This window comes from Salvia hispanica, chromosome 3, assembly GCF_029641045.1.
Source record: "Salvia hispanica isolate PSC_SH4W2 chromosome 3, Shi_PSC_v1, whole genome shotgun sequence".
Taxonomy (NCBI): domain Eukaryota; kingdom Viridiplantae; phylum Streptophyta; class Magnoliopsida; order Lamiales; family Lamiaceae; genus Salvia; species Salvia hispanica.
In genome coordinates, this window is record NC_142694.1 from 20,144,660 (window position 1) to 20,163,380 (window position 18,721).

An 18,721-nucleotide genomic window follows, 5' to 3' on the forward strand; every position below is an offset into this window, starting at 1 on the left:
GGACAATGAGGCACATGAGACAGCTTGGCGCGAGTCACGCACAAAGACTCGTCATGAGTCTGGGGTGGCTTCTGGGGCAGCTTCTAGTTCTTCACTCTCCACTAGAGGATTGGCGCGAAATATAACAAGATTCTTTATTAGGAGAACATCCTCGCGTACATCCAAAGGGGTAGCTGCAAACAAGTTTACACCAAGTACTTACAAGTAGTTTGTGGTTGTTTGTTAGACGTAGACATTTGTGATATTTAACTTAACTACATTTTGTTTAATTTTTAATTCATTTTTCTACATTTTTCTACATTTTATTTCATCTCTACATTTTTCTACATTTAATATAATATCATATTTTAATTTTATCCATCGTTATATACATACTAAGTATTAGCTAGTTTTTAGTTGTGTGGTGTACACGTTCAAAGATAAATTAAAAAAAAGCATATTGTTACACACTGCATACATTTTCATAGCACACATGCTTAGAATAAAATAAATTCCATTTTTTAAATCCCAAACAAAAATGAAAGAGTTATTAATCTTAAAAATCATAAACTTTAAGCGAATATTAGTACTACTATTTTCTGTTCACTCTAATAATGGTTTAATCTTCCACAATTTGCCACACGAAATTCTTTTTTATAAGTTAATAAAAAAACTCATTTGTGTTTTTAAATGAAACAGTCAATTAGTAATATTACTACAATTGAAACAAAAAATAATGTGCAACTACAAACCAACCTTATCAAATAGTAGTAAATAATGTCCAACTACAAACCAACCTTATCAAATAGTAGTAAATAATGTCCAACTACAAACCACAAACAATCACACAGTTTGACCCGCCGTGCAGTTACGCCTGTCATGCCCTACTTGTCTACAGATCTTGCAACTCCTCTGTCACCTGGGTTGATCAGGTTCATTTTCTTCCATCTGGTTCCGTATACTTGCCCTACTGAACACTCCAATGTCCATGGTGGTATCTCCCAATAGTCCTGGTGCCTAAGTGAACGAAAACCAAAAGAATATTGTTTCACCCAATTTTACTTCAAATAGTTCTTACCCACAAGGCGTAGAATGTTATCTCCTCGATCTCTGACAACTGGCGCAGCATGAGAACAAGACAACCTCCACATCTGCCATTTCCCACAACTACACCCTTTTCTCCAATACTTGACCTCATAACAGTTTCCACCCTTCCCTTTGGATCGTGCCTCGGGTAAGACATCATATCTGCCCTCATGGATGTTGACTCGTCTTACCACATGTTTTCGGCCTCTTGCATCATTATCATTTGTTAGTATGCCTTGAATTTGTATAGGATTAGGTTTCCTAATTGGGATAGGATTATGTTTCCTAGGCCCAGTCTGTCTTATGTGTGCCTATATATATGGGAGTAGAGCACATAATCTGTATCTGAAAATCGCAGTCATAATACAATTTGTTCTCCATTTTTGCCCGTGGATGTAGCCAACACGTTGGTGAACCACGTAAATTCTGTGTCTATTTACGTTCTTTTGTTTCTCGATTCACAATTGCCCTATTTGTCATAACAAACTGGTATCAGAGCCTTGGTTTTCGAACTAGGGTTTTGAATTCCGCTGCGAGGGTTTTGTCCGGTAAATCGAGATGTCTGCTCTGAAAATGAAGGTTGACAAATTCACCGGGAGAAATAGTTTTGGTTTATGGCAGATCAAGATGCGATCTCTGCTGAAGCAGCAGGGTTTGTGGGAGCCGCTCAAAACAAAGAAGGCTACAGAGGATGATAAGGAGTGGACAACCCTAGACGAAAAGGCCCACTCGACCATCATATTGAGCATGTCTGACGATGTTATCATCGAAGTTGCGGATCAGGAGACGGGTGCTGCTCTTTGGGCGAAGTTGGAGAGTCTATACATGACGAAGTCTCTAACCAACAAGTTGCTCTTGAAGCAATGTTTGTTTCGGTTACGCATGCAGGAAGGTACGCCCCTTCGGGATCATCTGGAAAATTTGAATAAAATTTTGCTAGATTTGCGTAATGTTGAAGTTAAAGTAGAAGACGAGGATGCTGCTTTAATTTTGCTTGTGTCTCTGCCTGAATCTTACGAAAATTTTGTTGAGTCTTTTATGACTGGCAAGGAAACTCTTTCGTTGGAGGATGTTCGATCTGCTCTCCACATCAGAGAGGATCGTCAAAGGCAACGAGTTCAGCCACAGAAGATCTGCCATCGGGATTATCTGTTACGGGTAAAGGAAAGAAGAAATTTGGACAAAAGAAGCAGAACTCAAAAGGTTCAAAAGGTCCTAAAGGCCCTAAGCCAGATGACATCTGCAGATATTGTAAAGAATCAGGGCATTGGAAGGTTGATTGTCCAAGGATAAAGAAGAAATTGGGCAAGAAGGAAGATGCTAACGGTTCTGCGACTGTGGCAGAAGCTGATGACACAAATTCGGAAGAAGAATTGGCCTTGGTTGCGGATGAACAACCACACTGTAATGATGTGTGGATTTTGGATTCTGGAGCGTCATATCATCTCTGTCCTCACAGGGAGTATTTCAACACTTATGAGCAGATAGATGGAGGCAATGTTACCATGGCTAACAGTGTTGTCAGCAAGGTGGTTGGCATCGGCTCAATCAGGATTAGGACTCATGATGGGGTCTTCTGCACCTTGAACGATGTTAGGCATGTTCCACAGATGACGAAGAATCTGATATCCCTGAGTACATTTGATAGTAAGGGGTTCAGTTTCAAAGGTGAAGGTGGAGTAATGCGTATTTTGAAAGGTTCGAAGGTGGTTCTGACAGCTTTGAAACGGGGTACCTTGTATGTTCTGAGAGGTTCCATCGTAGCAAATTCTGCTGATATTGCATCATCCGAGGTTACAACCAAGGATATGACCAAGCTGTGGAATATGAGGCTCGGTCATATAGGAGAACGTGGCATGAGAATCATGTCGAATTGTGATTTTCTTTTCGGCCATAAGGTGCAGAAACTTGATTTCTGCGAACACTGTGTGTTGGGGAAGCTTCATCGCAGCAAGTTTTCAAAGAAAGGTGTTCATCGAATGAAGGGGACACTTGACTACATTCATATGGATTGTTGGGGTCCCTCACGTGTTGAGTCTATTGGAGGACACAAGTATTTTGTGTCGATGATTGATGACTACTCGAGAATGACTTGGGTGTTTATGATGAAGCATAAAGGTGAGGCATTTAAGAAGTTCAAAGAGTGGAAGACTCTAATTGAAAACCAGACTGGGAAGAAGATCAAGCGATTGAGAACAGATAACGGTCTGGAATTTTGTTCGTCTGAGTTCAATGAGTTTTGTAGGAGTGAAGGGATCATTCGCCATCACACTGTTAGACATACACCACAGCAGAATGGTGTGGCAGAATGCATGAATCAGACGTTGTTGGAGAGAGCAAGATGCATGCTCTTCCAAGCCGGTTTGACTAGGAAGTTTTGGGCAGAGGCAGTAAACACGGCTTGTTATCTGATCAACCGTGGACCTCACACTGGCATTGACTGCAAGACACCGTACGAGGTATGGTTTGATTCACCTGCAGATTACTCTATGTTGAGAGTTTTTGGGAGTACTGTTTACTATCATGTGAGTGAAGGTAAATTGGAGCCAAGAGCTAAGAAGGGAGTATTTGTTGGTTATGGAGATGGAGTTAAGGGGTACAGAATTTGGTTATCTTCAGAGGGTATAATTATTCTCAGTCGGAATGTGGTATTTGATGAAAATTCTATGCTTAACTCTACTGTGAAGTCTATTGCTACAGAGGATTTGGATGGTGTTGATGAACAGGTGGAGCTGCAAGTCACTCACGATGTGAGTGAATCACAACTCCAAGATGGAGAAGATCAACACACTACTGCTGAAGGCGCCGATACTTCTAGTTCGGATGTTCATCCACAAGCTCGTCAGAGAAGCATTGCTATTGACAGAGCTAGGAGGACAAATGTGAAGCCTCCGTTGAGGTATGGTTTTGAGGATATGATGGCATATGCATTGCAGGTTACCAGTGAGGTCGAAGATGAGCCTTCGGCAGGTGAACCACCTACCTACAAGGAAGCTATTTCAGGTAGTGAGCGTGCCAAGTGGCTCACTGCAATGCAAGAAGAGATAGAATCACTTTTGAAGAACCTGACTTGGGAATTGGTTCCACGGCCTAAGGGGAGAAAGATTGTCACTTGCAAATGGATTTTCAAGAAGAAGGAAGGCACTACACCAGATGAGGGCATTAGATACAAGGCTCGTCTAGTTGCAAGAGGGTTCACGCAAAAGGAGGGGATTGACTATAATGAGATATTCTCACCAGTGGTCAGACACACTTCCATCAGAGTGTTACTTGTGATAGTTGCACATTATGATTTGGAGCTTGAGCAACTAGATGTGAAGACTGCTTTCCTACACGGATTGCTTGAGGAGGATATCTACATGACTCAGCCAGAGGGATTTGTGGTTCCGGGCAAGGAGGATTATGTGTGCAAGTTGGGAATCAGCAGGAGTCCGTATGATTGTTGTGTCTATCACAACAAAGCTGACGATGGTTCTATGGTCTATCTTGTTCTATATGTGGATGATATGATCATAGCTGCGAAGTCGAAGTCTGAAGTACAGAAGTTGAAAGCTCAGCTTAGTGTTGAGTTTGATATGAAGGATTTGGGTATTGCGAAGAAAATTCTGGGCATGGAGATTTCTAGAGATAGAGAAAAGAAAAAGCTTTCTATGTCACAGAAGAGCTACATTGAGAAGATTTTGTCAAGATTTGGCATGTGTGCATCTAAGGCTATTGATACTCCAAGTGCCACAAACATTCATTTGTCATCTGAAATTGCACCGAAATCCAAAGTTGAGGAGTCCCATACTCTAATGCAGTAGGGAGTTTGATGTACGCCATGGTCTGTACTAGGCCAGATATAGCGCATGTTGTCAGCGTTGTTAGCAGGTTCATGGAAAATCCTGGAAAGGAGCACTGGCAGGCTGTGAAGAGGATTTTCCGTTACTTGAGAGGTACGTCTGATGTTGGTCTCATTTATGGAGGTGATACTCACTGTTTAGTGACTGGTTATTCTGATTCTGACTACGGTGGAGATGTCGATAGTAGAAGATCTATGGCCGGTTATGTTTTCACTCTTAGTGGTTCTGTTGTTAGTTGGAAAGCAACTTTGCAGGCTGTAGTTACTTTGTCTACTATTGAAGCAGAGTATATGGCATTGACAGAAGCTGCTAAATAGGGAATATGGTTGCAAGGGCTAGTTGGTGATCTTGGTTTATATCAAGATCAAGCTGTTGTGTTCTGTGACAGTCAGAGCGCTATTTGTTTAGCCAAGGATCAAGTCCATCATGAAAGGACGAAGCATATTGATGTGAGGTATCATTTTCTAAGAGATGAGAAGAGAATTGAGGTGAAGAAAGTAGGTACTGCTGATAATCCTGCTGATATGTTCACCAAGTCAGTCCCGCAGAGCAAGTTCCAACATTGTTTGGACTTGCTTAATGTCATGAGCTGTTAGTTGCCCGTGGAGGACAAATCTGAGGCAAGAATGGAGAAGTTTGTTCGTCTGGTGTTATGATGATGCGTCTGCAAGGGAGAATTCAAGTCAAGGTGGAGATTTGTTAGTATGCCTTGAATTTGTATAGGATTAGGTTTCCTAATTGGGATAGGATTATGTTTCCTAGGCCTAGTCTGTCTTATGTGTGCCTATATATATGGGAGTAGAGCACATAATCTGTATCTGAAAATCGCAGTCATAATACAATTTGTTCTTCGTTTTTGCCCGTGGACGTAGCCAACACAACGTTGGTGAACCACGTAAATTCTGTGTCTATTTACGTTCTTTTGTTTCTCGATTCACAATTGCCCTATTTGTCATAACATCATTCAATTTGTCATGCGCCCATGGGGTCAAATCAGTTTGGCATTGTGTCGCTTCTGTTGATCTTGTCTGGAACCATTTAATTGTTCTCCAGAATGTCAAATCGATACAAGCCCTAATAGGTAGATCTCTGGCACCTTTCAAGACGTTGTTATATGCCTCCACCATGTTCGTCGTTGCTTCACCCCATCTACGACCTTTGTCATATGCCATTGTCCATTGCTCCACATCAATACGCCGAATGTACTCAACTGCCTCTGGACTAACATACCCTAGGTGGCGTCTTTTCCTAAAATATTTTCTCTCCTTTGTGGCTATCCCCATTTTCCACACTAGACTCTTCACCCTCACACCCTTGTGATGTGTAACACATTTTTTCATACATGTACTAAGAAAAATCGGCGAATGTCTCGTGGCGGTTGTTCCCATATATCAGACTCCATTGCATTCAGCATTCCTGGGTGTCTATCAGATATGATGCAAACATATCTATCGCCTTTCATAACATGAAGTTTGATTAACTTCATAAATCAATTCCAACTATCACTTGTTTCATTATCAACAATTGCGTAAGCAACGGGTAAACACTTCTTGTTTGCATAAAATCCAACAGCACAAAGAAGTTTACCTTTGAGCCTTCCACGCAAATGAGTGCCTTCAACAGCTAGCACTGGCTTGCAAAGTTGAAAAGCCTCCACACACGGCCCGAATGCCCAAAATACATACTTGAACAACTTTCGTGTCTCATTACTATGTCTTTCATCATGATGCCACTCAACAATTGTACCACGGGTGCGCTTCTGCAACTCAATCATATAACTAGGCAAATCTTCAAATGATGACTCCCATCCACCAAAAGCAAGCTTTATAGTCTTCCTCCGAGCATACCATGCTTTCTTGTAGGATATTTCAACATGATACTTTTGCCTCACATCCTCAATAATGGAGTTAGGCGTATACTCAGGGTCCTTTAGAATATGATGCTTAACACACAAAGCCACCATTCTGATTAAACATTGGCGTGGTCCCTGGAGTTGGGATTACCTACACAAGTATGTCTATCAGTCCATTTTCTGATTTTCCATTTGCGGTCGTGCTTCCTCAATGTTGCTCGAAGTTTCCAAATACAACCGTTTTGATTCTGTCGTCTCCTATTTGTGGTCGTGCTCCCCGCCTCTTTGGGTGGCTTCAGAGTTTTGCATTCCACATTCAACTTTGTTGGTTTACTTTCCACCACGTAGTATTCTTTTGTGGATGACTCCAAATGCCACTAAGTAACAACAGTCTTCAATTGTAGCTTGGTATCAAATTTGGTTCCTAACCCAATCCGTGTAGGATTCTTCTCATCCCAAAACCAACTTCTAGATTCAAAATCATCATGGTTACTTTCATAGTAATTACCTTCTGTCGTTGGTAGAGTACGAAAATAAGGTAATCCTGGATGCTCATACTCCTGCTCACTTTGCGGGACTACTGGGACATACCTACGAGGCACATTCAATGTCTCATCATCATATGCATCTTGGGTTGCTTCTGATTCTTCACTCAATTCAGGTGAGGTTGTTGATTTTTCTAACACAGAGTCTTCAGATTCAGAATCGTCACTAACTTCATTATGGGGAGATAGTCCACTATCCCCAAAACCAGGCCCATCATCCCCAAAATTATCCGGCTCGTGACTAACTTCATTATGTTCAGATGGCCCATCATCATATTGTACTCTATCTTGACCTTGTCGTTGTCCCCTTCTAGATTGATAGACAACGACCGTATGTGGAGTATGTTGTTGTGCTAACTTAGCTTGATAGTCAACAAATAACTCAATTTGACCTGATTGAATAGTTGTTGCAAACATACCCCTCATATATGCATCGCAAAGTCGAACGCCAACAAAGTTATATCCATGACCCACTTGAATTGCACGCTTCCATGTCAAACTAATCATATACTCATTAACATTGATTCCAATGCAATCACATATTCTATTAACCAACTCATTGTATGCAACAAACTTATCTAACACAAGGTATGCATTTGCCACGGGTGGCTCATAAGACAAACTGATTCCTCCAATTTGTACTATTCTTCCATCCCAATATAAAAGGACACAAATAGATTCTGTGTCCATAATCCTGCAATACATACACAACTTTATCTCAAAATTTAAATAATTCAAAATAAACTATATACCAAATCTTTAGAAATTAACAATTTAAAAGACACTACATACCAAATCCTAGTAGCTAATAACACACATTAAACATACAATTTATACCAATAGCATAAAATTTTAATTTTTAACTACAAAACCTAAAATTACAATTTTCACCTTAAACTATGAATATATGCTAAATGAAGAAGAAAAAAGCATGTAACTTACCTTGAGAGAGAAACAATTAGACGAATTTGGGTGATTTATGCAAGAATCGGACGACAAGGTAGCATTCTTGGAAGGGTTTCGCGAGGACAGTGAAGCGGCGGAGTGCGATCTGTTCTGTTCTGGGGCGATTTTATTCAAGAGAGATACGCATTCTAAGAATGCGTATTTGAAATACGCATTCTAAGAATGCGTTTTTAGTTTGAATTTTCTGATTTGTTGTTTGACCGCCGAAATCACCAAAGTTGCGCATTCTAAGAATGCGTGTTTAAATACGCATTCTTAGAATGCGTATTTAAACACACATTCTTAGATTAAGAATGCGTATTTAAACACGCATTCTTAGAATGCGCAACACCCATTTACAGAAATAAAAAAAAACCCCACCTATTGATGGAAGCATTTTTCCAGAATGGCCTATTTATAGAATTTAGCCATTATTTGTGTTCTAGCATGCAATTGATTGTTTAACATGTGATAAATTGATCCCATAATCTTTCAAATAGATCCATATGTATGATTTATTTGTGAATGCATGAATTCCGCTATGCAAGGGCACCAAACCCTAGCACCAATTGTGTCTATTTATACTATCAACGCTTCATAAAGTATCCTTATTGTAAGTGTTCCAACTAAAATTAGGGGACAAAAATAAATGACTCTTTATTTTGCATCCTAAATTATGATTATTTATAAATATTTCCAAACGCTTGTAATTGTGTCTCAATTTTGTGATCCTAGTCGGTGTATGATACTACATCCGTGCCATGGTAAGTGATACTAAAATTAGGGGACTAGAGTTGTCAACTGGGTCGGACTGGGCCAGCCCATTAGTGAAACGAAGCGGGCCTGGGTTGGGCTCAATGGTTGAAGTGGGCTCTATTGGGCCATTTTGTAAACCCAGGCCTAGGACACCCGAGACTAGGCCCAGGCCCGAGGCTTGGCCCAGGACAAGCCCCTCAAAGGCCCACCTTATATAATTAATATTTTTAATATAATTAATCATTAATAATAGGAGCAGTATATTTCCCGATTTATACACGTAATTTTATACATGGCCATCATGCTAATATTCTCTGTATTGTTCCTATTTTATTAGATGTTACCGAATGGATTTAATACCGACAAACACGGATTTTGCATATTTTTAAGAGCAAGATTTGACTCGATTTAAATGTCAATCATACAAATTATGTTCTTAAATTGCATATTTTTGATGTGTTTGTTGATAAATGATAGAAAAAAGGTGTAAAAAGGCCAAGGTGCAGCAGCCTCTGTTCGAGCCCATTCTGCCAGCAAGTTTGAAGTCCAATCAGTGCTTACTATATTCCATTATCTTTGTCTTCGAAAGAGCTTCGCGTGGATACATTGAATGTCTCAATCGGACATCTGTAGAGAAAGTTATAACCATTTTACGAACATTGCGCAGTGCAGTCAAAGCTGGTGGAAATTCAAGGAATAAATTGTTGCCCAAATCTCTCCCATTTGTAGTAGAGCACGAAAATTATCAAAAATAAACCTTTTTCCCACCTATAAATACCTCTTAACCTAATTCACCATTCTCGATCTCAGAGCCTTCAATCCTTCCCCCTCTGTACACCTTCTTCCATCCCATATTTCACACAATATTCCTCCATCTCCCACTGGAGCGGAGCTCTGCAGATCCAAGCAAGAGAAGATTGAATATTGAAGATTCAACCTTGAGTTTTATCAATTTCTTTCATGTCTCGTACTTTAATTGCAGTTCTTACCTGTCTATGAGTAGAACATCATTTGTGGAATTTTCACCTTGGGGGTGGGGGGGCAAGAGACCATATATAATTCAAGGAAGTCGATTGGATAATAGCTCGTGATTGTGTTTTTGGATCCTAAAATTCTACACTCTATCTCTTGTTTTGTATTATATGTTTATATGTTTTCTGCTATTTGTTTATATTTATGTCTAGTTTATAAAACCAAAACCAAAAATACTCTGTGTCTCTAGATAGTATATGATGCTTAGTATATGATAGTCAGTTGCAATCTTATTCCCTGTGTTCGATATCCCGGTACTGACCTTTAGCTATACTATATCTACCCTGTAAACTTACATGTATTTTTAGTGCTAATAAATAGTGCATCGCACACACATTGCACACACTTCACACACTATGCACATAGCATGCACTATGCACTCACAACACACACCCACACTACACAATTCCATTCCATTTGTATTTCTTACACAATCACCTTGTAGTAGTCCACCAGGTGTGGGATCAGGTGCTTCCACACCGACTGATCGGTCCCGAACCCGTGCCCTAGGACCACCACGGTGTCGCCGCTGCCCAGAACGCGGACATTGTGCGCTGCTGCGATCGAGTTCGCCATTTGCTTTGTTTTTATTTTTATTTTTTTGTCAATTTTTTTTTGGGAATAGGTTTGGGGAAATGGAGGAATGTTGAGTTAGGGATTTGTGGCCTGGTTTTGGCTGTAGCTTTAATGAAAGTGATGAATTGATGCTCCGTCAGAATCTTTTCCTTTGATATTTTTAGCAATTAATAGTGAATAATAATGATTCAATACATATACATAGGATAATTAATTGAATAATAGCTCGTGATTGTGTCTTGTGTTTTTTTATCCTAAAATGCTACACTCTATCGCTTGTTTTGTATTATATGTTTATATGCTTTCTGCTATTTGTTTATATTTATGTCTAGTTTATAAAATCAAAACAAACAATACTTTGTGTCTCTAGATAATATATGACTCAATAGTCAGTTGCAATCTTATTCCCTGTGTTCGATATCTGGTACTGACCTTTAGCTATACTAGATCTACCATGTGAACTTGCAGGTATTTTTAGCTATACTAGATCTTATCCCCTATGTTCGATATTTCTAGTATTCTGACTGACTTAATAACTCTAGAGACCGTAATTTAAGGAAGTCGATTGGATAATAGCTCGTGACTGTGTCTTGTGTTTTTTTATCCTAAAATGCTACACTCTATCGCTTGTTTTGTATTATATGTTTATATGCTTTCTGCTATTTGTTTATATTTATGTCTAGTTTATAAAATCAAAACAAAAAATACTTTGTGTCTCTAGATAATATATGACACTTAGTATATGATAGTCAGTTGCAATCTTATTCCCTGTGTTCGATATCTGATACTGACCTTTAGCTATACTAGATCTACCATGTGAACTTGCAGGTATTTTTAGTGCTAATAAATAGTGCATCACACACATTGCACACACCACACACACTATGCACACACTATGCACTATGCACACACCACACACACCCACACTACACAATTCCATTCTATTTGTATTCCTCACATTCACCAAGCAAAAGAATGGAATGGGGATTCCATTTCATTCTCATCTTCATTCCATTCCCATCTCCATTCCAATCCCTCCCAATTCCATTCCATCATACCAAGAAGCCTCTTACTAGTACTAAACAAAACATTACTAATTTAAGAAATGTTCCCTTGATATTCCTCATACGAAAGTTGCCAAAATAATCCAGTATCCCACCATTAGGCTAAAATGGAAAAAATAAACCAAAACAAAACATGAAATGTCACGAACATTTATTTCTCGATCGACTGCTCATCAATGATCACCATCTGCAATATCATGTCGTATGTGGCGTACCAGCACCGGGATGGTGAGCTCTGGTGAGCTGAGCTGCGGCAGATGACCCTCCGTGGGGACCACCTCAACGATGGACTTCCCGCCGAGGTTCTGGTGGATATACTCGGTCACCGCGAGCGGCACAGTGGAGCTCTGGATGATGTGGCATGGTACAGTCACGCGCTCGAGGAAGTGCCTCAGGTCGAACGTGAATATCATCCTGAACATGTTCAACGCAATATCCGGCCGCATGCTAAACAGCGTCCGGCTGAACTCTTGCACCGCCATCGAATTCATGTCGCCCCCCACCACCAGGGGTGCGAACCCCGACGCCCACGACTTGTAGTTCTTCTCCATCGCGCCGCATAGCTCATTGATGTCCTCCTGCTCGAACCCTCCGAAGTAATCCCCCGTGTTCAAGAACCTATCAAAATTAAAGCTTGAGCTAAACTGTATCTAATATATTTCCCCCATGTTCAAGAACCAATCAAAATTAAAGTTTTGAGCAAAACTGTATCAAATTTATCCTCAACCCCCCCCCCCCTCAATAATCTATCAAAATTAAAGCTTGAGCTAAACCGTATCGTATTCATTTCCCCCCATGTTCAAGAACCTATCAAAATTAAAGCTTGAGCTAACCTGTATCGAATTTAATTCCCCCGTGTTCAAGAACCTATCAAAATTAAAGCTTCAGTTAAACTGTATCAAATTTATTCCCTCCCCCCCCCCCTCCTTCATGGACCTATCAAATTAAAGCTTGAGCTAAACTGTATCGAATTTATTTCCACCCATGTTCAAGAATCTATCAAAATTAAAGCTTGAGCTAAACTGTATCGAATTTATTTCCCCGTGTTCAAGAACTTATCAAAATTAAAGCTTGAAATAAACTGTATCAAATTTATTCCCCCCAGCCCCCGTGTTCTAGAACCTATCAAAATTAAAGCTTGAGCTAAACTGTATCAAATTTATCCCCACCCCCCTGTTCAATAATCTATCAAAATTAAAGCTTGAGCTAAACTTTATCGAATTTATTTCCCCCCATATTCAAGAACCTATCATAATTAAAGCTTGAACTAAACTATATCGAATTTATTACCCTCGTGTTCAAGAACCTATCAAAATTAAAGCTTGAGCTAAACTGTATCGAATTTATTTCCCCCCGTGTTCAATAACCTATCAAAATTAAAGCTTGAGCTAAATTGTATAATTTGTTTTAGAAATAAGTAAAGATACCATAAGAGAGTTTCTATTTATTGAGAGACCAAATAAAAAATAAAGGATCTAATATTCACTACAAATATAAGCTAGGGTTATAACGCCCTAGATGCGCCAGAAGAACGATTCCATGTTTCAGTATTGTTACGTTAGAAGATCATAGCATGTGTAAAGCAATCATAGAAATCTTACATTCTCATTAATCATCATGGAAATCTTTGTATAATTTTTCATTCCATTCCATTATTTCATGGTCTCATCAATTTCTAATTAAATTTAATCTATTTTCAAATAAAAGCTATCAATTACTTCATAATTCATCAAATCTTATCAAATTCTAATATCCTAACCATTAAAAAAATTGAAAGAATTATAACATTTGATTTTGTCTACTATAATTATTCCAAATCGTGTATATGTAGGATTTGTTCCTATCGCATTTGATTCATTAAATTGAATTTCACAAATTAATGTTACATAAATATTCATATGATAATAACTTAATAGTAAGTCATAGTCACCCATGTTCAAGAACCTATCAAAATTAAAGCTTGAGCTAAACAGTATCGAATTTAATTCCCCCGTGTTCAAGAACCTATCAAAATTAAAGCTTCAGTTAGACTGTATCAAATTAAATCCTCCCCCCCCCCCCGGTTCATGAACCTATCAAATTTAAGCTTGAGCTAAACTGTATCGAATTTATTTCCCCGTGTTCAAGTACTTATCAAAATTAAACAATGAAATAAACTGTATCAAATTTATTCCCTCCAACCCCTTGTTCTAGAACCTATCAAAATTAAAGTTTGAGCTAAACTGTGTCGAATTTAATTCCCCCGTGTTCAAGAACCTATCAAAAAAATTAAAAGCTTGAGTTAAACTGTATCAAATTTATCTCCCCCCCCCCTCCGGTTCATGAACCTATCAAATTAAAGCATGAGCTAAACTGTATCGAATTTATTTCCACCATGTTCAAGAACCTATCAAAATTAAAGCTAGAGTTAAACTGTATCGAATTTATTTCCCCCGTGTTAGAGAACCTATCAAAATTAAAGCTTGAGCTAAACATGAATCTATCAAAATTAAAGCTTGAGCTGAACTGTATCGAATTTATTTCCACCCATGTTCAAGAATCTATCAAAATTAAAGCTTGAGCTAAACTGTATCGAATTTATTTCCCCGTGTTCAAGAACCTATCCAAATTAAAGCTTGAGCTAAACTGTATCAAATTTATCCCCCCCCCCCCCCTCCCTTTTTCAAGAATCTATCAAAATTTGAGCTTGAGCTAAACGGTATCGAATTTATTTCCTACGTGTTCAAGAACCTATCAATATTAAAGCTTGAGCAAAACTATATCAAATTTAATCCCCCTCCCACCCCCCGTGTTCAAGAACCTAACAAAATTAAAGATTGAGCTAAACTGTATCGAATGTATTTCCCCCCGTGTTCAAGAACCTATCAAAATTAAAGGCTAAACTGTATCGAATCCTCCCTCCCCCCCCCCCCCCCCGTTCAAGAGCGTATCAAAATTAAAGCCTGAGCGAAACTGTGTCGAATTTAATTCCCCCGTGTTCACAAACCTATAAAAAAAAAGCTTGAGTTAAACTGTATCAAATTTATCCTCCCCCCCCCCCCCCCCTTCATGAACCTATCAAATTAAAGCATGAGCTAAACTGTATCGAATTTATTTCCACCATGTTCAAGAACCTATCAAAATTAAAGCTTGAGTTAAACTGTATCGAATTTATTTCCCTCGTGTTCAAGAACCTATCAAAATTAAAGCTTGAGCTAAACAAGAACCTATCAAAATTTGAGCTTGAGCTAAACGGTATCGAATTTATTTCCTACGTGTTCAAGAACCTATCAATATTAAAGCTTGAGCAAAACTATATCAAATTTAACCCCCCTCCCACCCCCCGTGTTCAAGAACCTAACAAAATTAAAGATTGAGTTAAACTGTATCGAATGTATTTCCCCCCGTGTTCAAGAACCTATCAAAATTAAAGGTTGAGCTAAACTGTATCGAATCCCCTCCCCCCCCCCCAGTTCAAGAGCGTATCAAAATTAAAGCTTGAGCGAAACTGTGTCGAAATTAATTCTCCCGTGTTCACAAACCTATTAAAAAAAAGCTTGAGTTAAACTGTATCAAATTTATCCCCCCCCCCCCCCCCCCCTTTTCATGAACCTATCAAATTAAAGCATGAGCTAAACTGTATCGAATTTATTTCCACCATGTTCAAGAACCTATTAAAATTAAAGCTTGAGTTAAACTGCATCGAATTTATTTCCCCCGTGTTCAAGAACCTATCAAAATTAAAGCTTGAGCTAAACAAGAACCTATCAAAATTTGAGCTTGAGCTAAACGGTATCGAATTTATTTCCTACGTGTTCAAGAACCTATCAATATTAAAGCTTGAGCAAAACTATATCAAATTTAATCCCCCTCCCACCCCCCGTGTTCAAGAACCTAACAAAATTAAAGATTGAGCTAAACTGTATCGAATGTATTTCCCCCCGTGTTCAAGAACCTATCAAAATTAAAGGCTAAACTGTATCGAATCCTCCCTCCCCCCTCCCCCCCGTTCAAGAGCGTATCAAAATTAGCGAAACTGTGTCGAATTTAATTCCCCCGTGTTCACAAACCTATAAAAAAAAGCTTGAGTTAAACTGTATCAAATTTATCATCCCCCCCTCTTCATGAACCTATCAAATTAAAGCATGAGCTAAACTGTATCGAATTTATTTCCACCATGTTCAAGAACCTATCAAAATTAAAGCTTGAGTTAAACTGTATCGAATTTATTTTCCCCGTGTTCAAGAATCTATCAATATTAAAGCTTGAGCTAAACAAGAACCTATCAAAATTTGAGCTTGAGCTAAACGGTATCGAATTTATTTCCTACGTGTTCAAGAACCTATCAATATTAAAGCTTGAGCAAAACTATATCAAATTTAATCCCTCTCCCACCCCCCATGTTCAAGAACCTAACAAAATTAAAGATTGAGCTAAACTGTATCGAATGTATTTCCCCCCGTGTTCAAGAACCTATCAAAATTAAAGGTTGAGCTAAACTGTATCGAATCCCCTCCCCCCCCCCCCCCCCCGTTCAAGAGCGTATCAAAATTAAAGCTTGAGCGAAACTGTGTCGAATTTAATTCCCCCGTGTTCACAAACCTATTAAAAAAAAGCTTGAGTTAAACTGTATCAAATTTATCCTCCCCCCCCCCCCCCCTTTTCCATGAACCTATCAAATTAAAGCATGAGCTAAACTGTATCGAATTTATTTCCACCATGTTCAAGAACCTATCAAAATTAAAGCTTGAGTTAAACTGCATCGAATTTATTTCCCCCGTGTTCAAGAACCTATCAAAATTAAAGCTTGAGCTAAACAAGAACCTATCAAAATTAAAGCTTGAGGTGAACTGTATCGAATTTATTTCCCCCCCCCCCCCCCCCCAAGAATCTATCAAAATTAAAGCTTGAGCTAAACTGTATCGAATTTATTTCCCACGTGTTCAAGAACCTATGAATATTAAAGCTTGAGCAAAACTATATCAAATTTATTCCCACTCCCCCCCTCCCCTTGTTCAAGAACCTATCAAAATTAAAGCTTGAGTTAAAATGTATTGAATTTATTTCCCCCCTTGTTCAAGAACCGATCAAAATTAAAGCTTGAGATAAACTGTATCGAATTTATTTCCCCCCGTGTTCAATAACCTATCAAAATTAAAGCTTGAGCTAAATTGTATCAAATTTGTTTTAGAAATAAGTATAGATACCATAAGAGAGTTTCTATTTATTGAGAGACTAAATAAAAAATAAAGGATCTAATATTCACTACAAATATAAGCTAGGGTTATAATGCCCTAGATGCGCCAGAAGAACGATTCCATATTTTAGTATTGTTACTTTAAAAGATCATAGCATGTGTAAAGCAATCATAGAAATCTTACATTCTCATTAATCATCATAGAAATCTTCGTATAATTTTCCATTCCATTCCATTATTTCATGGTCTCATCAATTTCTAATTAAATTTAATCTATTTTCAAATAAAAGCTATCAGTTACTTCATAATTCATCAAGTCTTATCAAATTCTAATATTCCAACCATTAAAAAAATTGAAAGAATTATAACATTTGATTTTGTCTATTATAATTATTCCAAATCGTGTATATGTAGGATTTGTTCCTATCACATTTGATTCATTAAATTGAATTTCACAAATTAATCTTACATAAATATTCATATGATAATAACTTAATAGTAAGTCATAGTCACCCATTTAGTAATTTAACAAAAAGTTAGGAGGATTAATGAGTGAGAGAATCCAAACCTACTTCCTTGGTCCCCTTTTATAAAATTTTAAAATAAAAACAATTAATTGTAATTAAAATGAAATCACCTTGGGGAGGCGGACAGCATGATGAGCTTGTGAAACAGATCGGGGCGGAAAATGGAAGCGACGGCGCCGGCCATGGAGGAGAGCGAGTGGCCGACGTAGATGCATTTTTGGACTCCGAACTCCTCTAAGATGGCGAGGAGATCGTAGGCGTAGCCTTCAAGGGTGGAATAACGGTCGAAGTCGTAGTAATCGGGGTTGGTGGTGCCGGCGCCCATGTGGTCGTACACGATCACCTTGTAGTAGTCCATCAGGTGCGGGATGAGGTGCTTCCACACCGACTGATCGGTCCCGAACCCGTGCCCTAGGACCACCACGGTGTCGCCGCTGCCCAGCACGCGGGCGTTGTGCGCTGCTGCGATCGAGTTCGCCATTTGCTTTGTTTTTATTTTTATTTTTTGTCAATTTTGTTTTGTGAATCGGTTTGGGGAAATGGAGGAATGTTGAGTTAGGGATTTGTGGCCTGGTTTTGGCTGTAGCTTTAATGAAAGTGATGAATTGATGCTCCGTCAGAATCTTTTCCTTTGATATTTTTAGCAATTAATAGTGAATAATGATGATTCAATACATATACATACGATAATTAATTGTTTGTGAATAATCGTGAATATCACTATTTCATTTTAACCCGTTTCTTATTAAATGTTTTAATTTTGTTTTTGTGATGGATTTCATATTTTATTAATTTATTTCATTTGTTATATTTATAAATTTATAGTAGTATATAAAATTAAGATTTATCATTAATTAATTATTTCGATTTCCATTATATTGATTAAATCAATGCCAAATAAAAATGAACAAATAACAAGGAAATGAGGGTATTTGTACTGTAGGAATTAACAGATCATTCATCTTAATTCGGAGTATCTAATAAATACTCCTATATTAAATTCATGTACTTAAAAACGTAGGGGTTTCATATTTATCATTGAATTCCAACAAATCACAAGTATTAGCATAGTATGCTTTTTATTAGCTGTATGTATTCTGACATTTTTGTTCTATCTCATAATCTAGAAACCAAAGGGAAGAATTAATATCGATTCACGATACCGGATACACCAAAGGGAAAAACTAATACTGAGTTATGTTAATTCTGAATTAATGATGGAAAGAAGTAACGGTTTGTAACCCTCGGTTACAGTCAAGCCCGACTTAATGTTTGTGTTGACTACATCCACTTATAATTGGGTAGTCATCTATGCATTCTAACACACAACTAACACATTTT

At 38.3% G+C, this 18,721-nt stretch overlaps 2 protein-coding genes across 2 annotated transcripts; both read right to left on the minus strand.

The window, feature by feature from the left end:
• Nucleotides 1–6,396: 6,396 nt before the first annotated feature.
• On the minus strand, nucleotides 6,397–6,870 carry LOC125209492 (uncharacterized). Its single transcript, XM_048109089.1, has one exon. The coding sequence runs from the start codon at nucleotides 6,868–6,870 to the stop codon at nucleotides 6,397–6,399; it is 474 nt and encodes a 157-aa protein (XP_047965046.1).
• Nucleotides 6,871–11,696: 4,826 nt separating this feature from the next.
• On the minus strand, nucleotides 11,697–18,019 carry LOC125209281 (karrikin insensitive 2 receptor IA-like). The gene is made up of 2 exons (XM_048108886.2): nucleotides 17,491–18,019; nucleotides 11,697–12,295 (listed from the first exon to the last, which is right to left on the minus strand). The coding sequence occupies exons 1-2, from the start codon at nucleotides 17,859–17,861 to the stop codon at nucleotides 11,851–11,853; spliced, it is 816 nt and encodes a 271-aa protein (XP_047964843.1). The 5' UTR covers nucleotides 17,862–18,019; the 3' UTR covers nucleotides 11,697–11,850.
• Between the last annotated feature and the right edge of the window lie 702 nt (nucleotides 18,020–18,721).

Bases quoted from the DNA above. Each gene is read 5' to 3' on its own strand.
- LOC125209492 (XM_048109089.1), bottom strand. From the start codon at position 6,870: ATGGTGGCTTTGTGTGTTAAGCATCATATTCTAAAGGACCCTGAGTAT.
- LOC125209281 (XM_048108886.2), bottom strand. From the start codon at position 17,861: ATGGCGAACTCGATCGCAGCAGCGCACAACGCCCGCGTGCTGGGCAGC. The intron at 12,296-17,490 runs GTGATTTCATTT...TAATTTTGATAG, and splicing joins ATGCTGTCCGCCTCCCCAAG to GTTCTTGAACACGGGGGATT.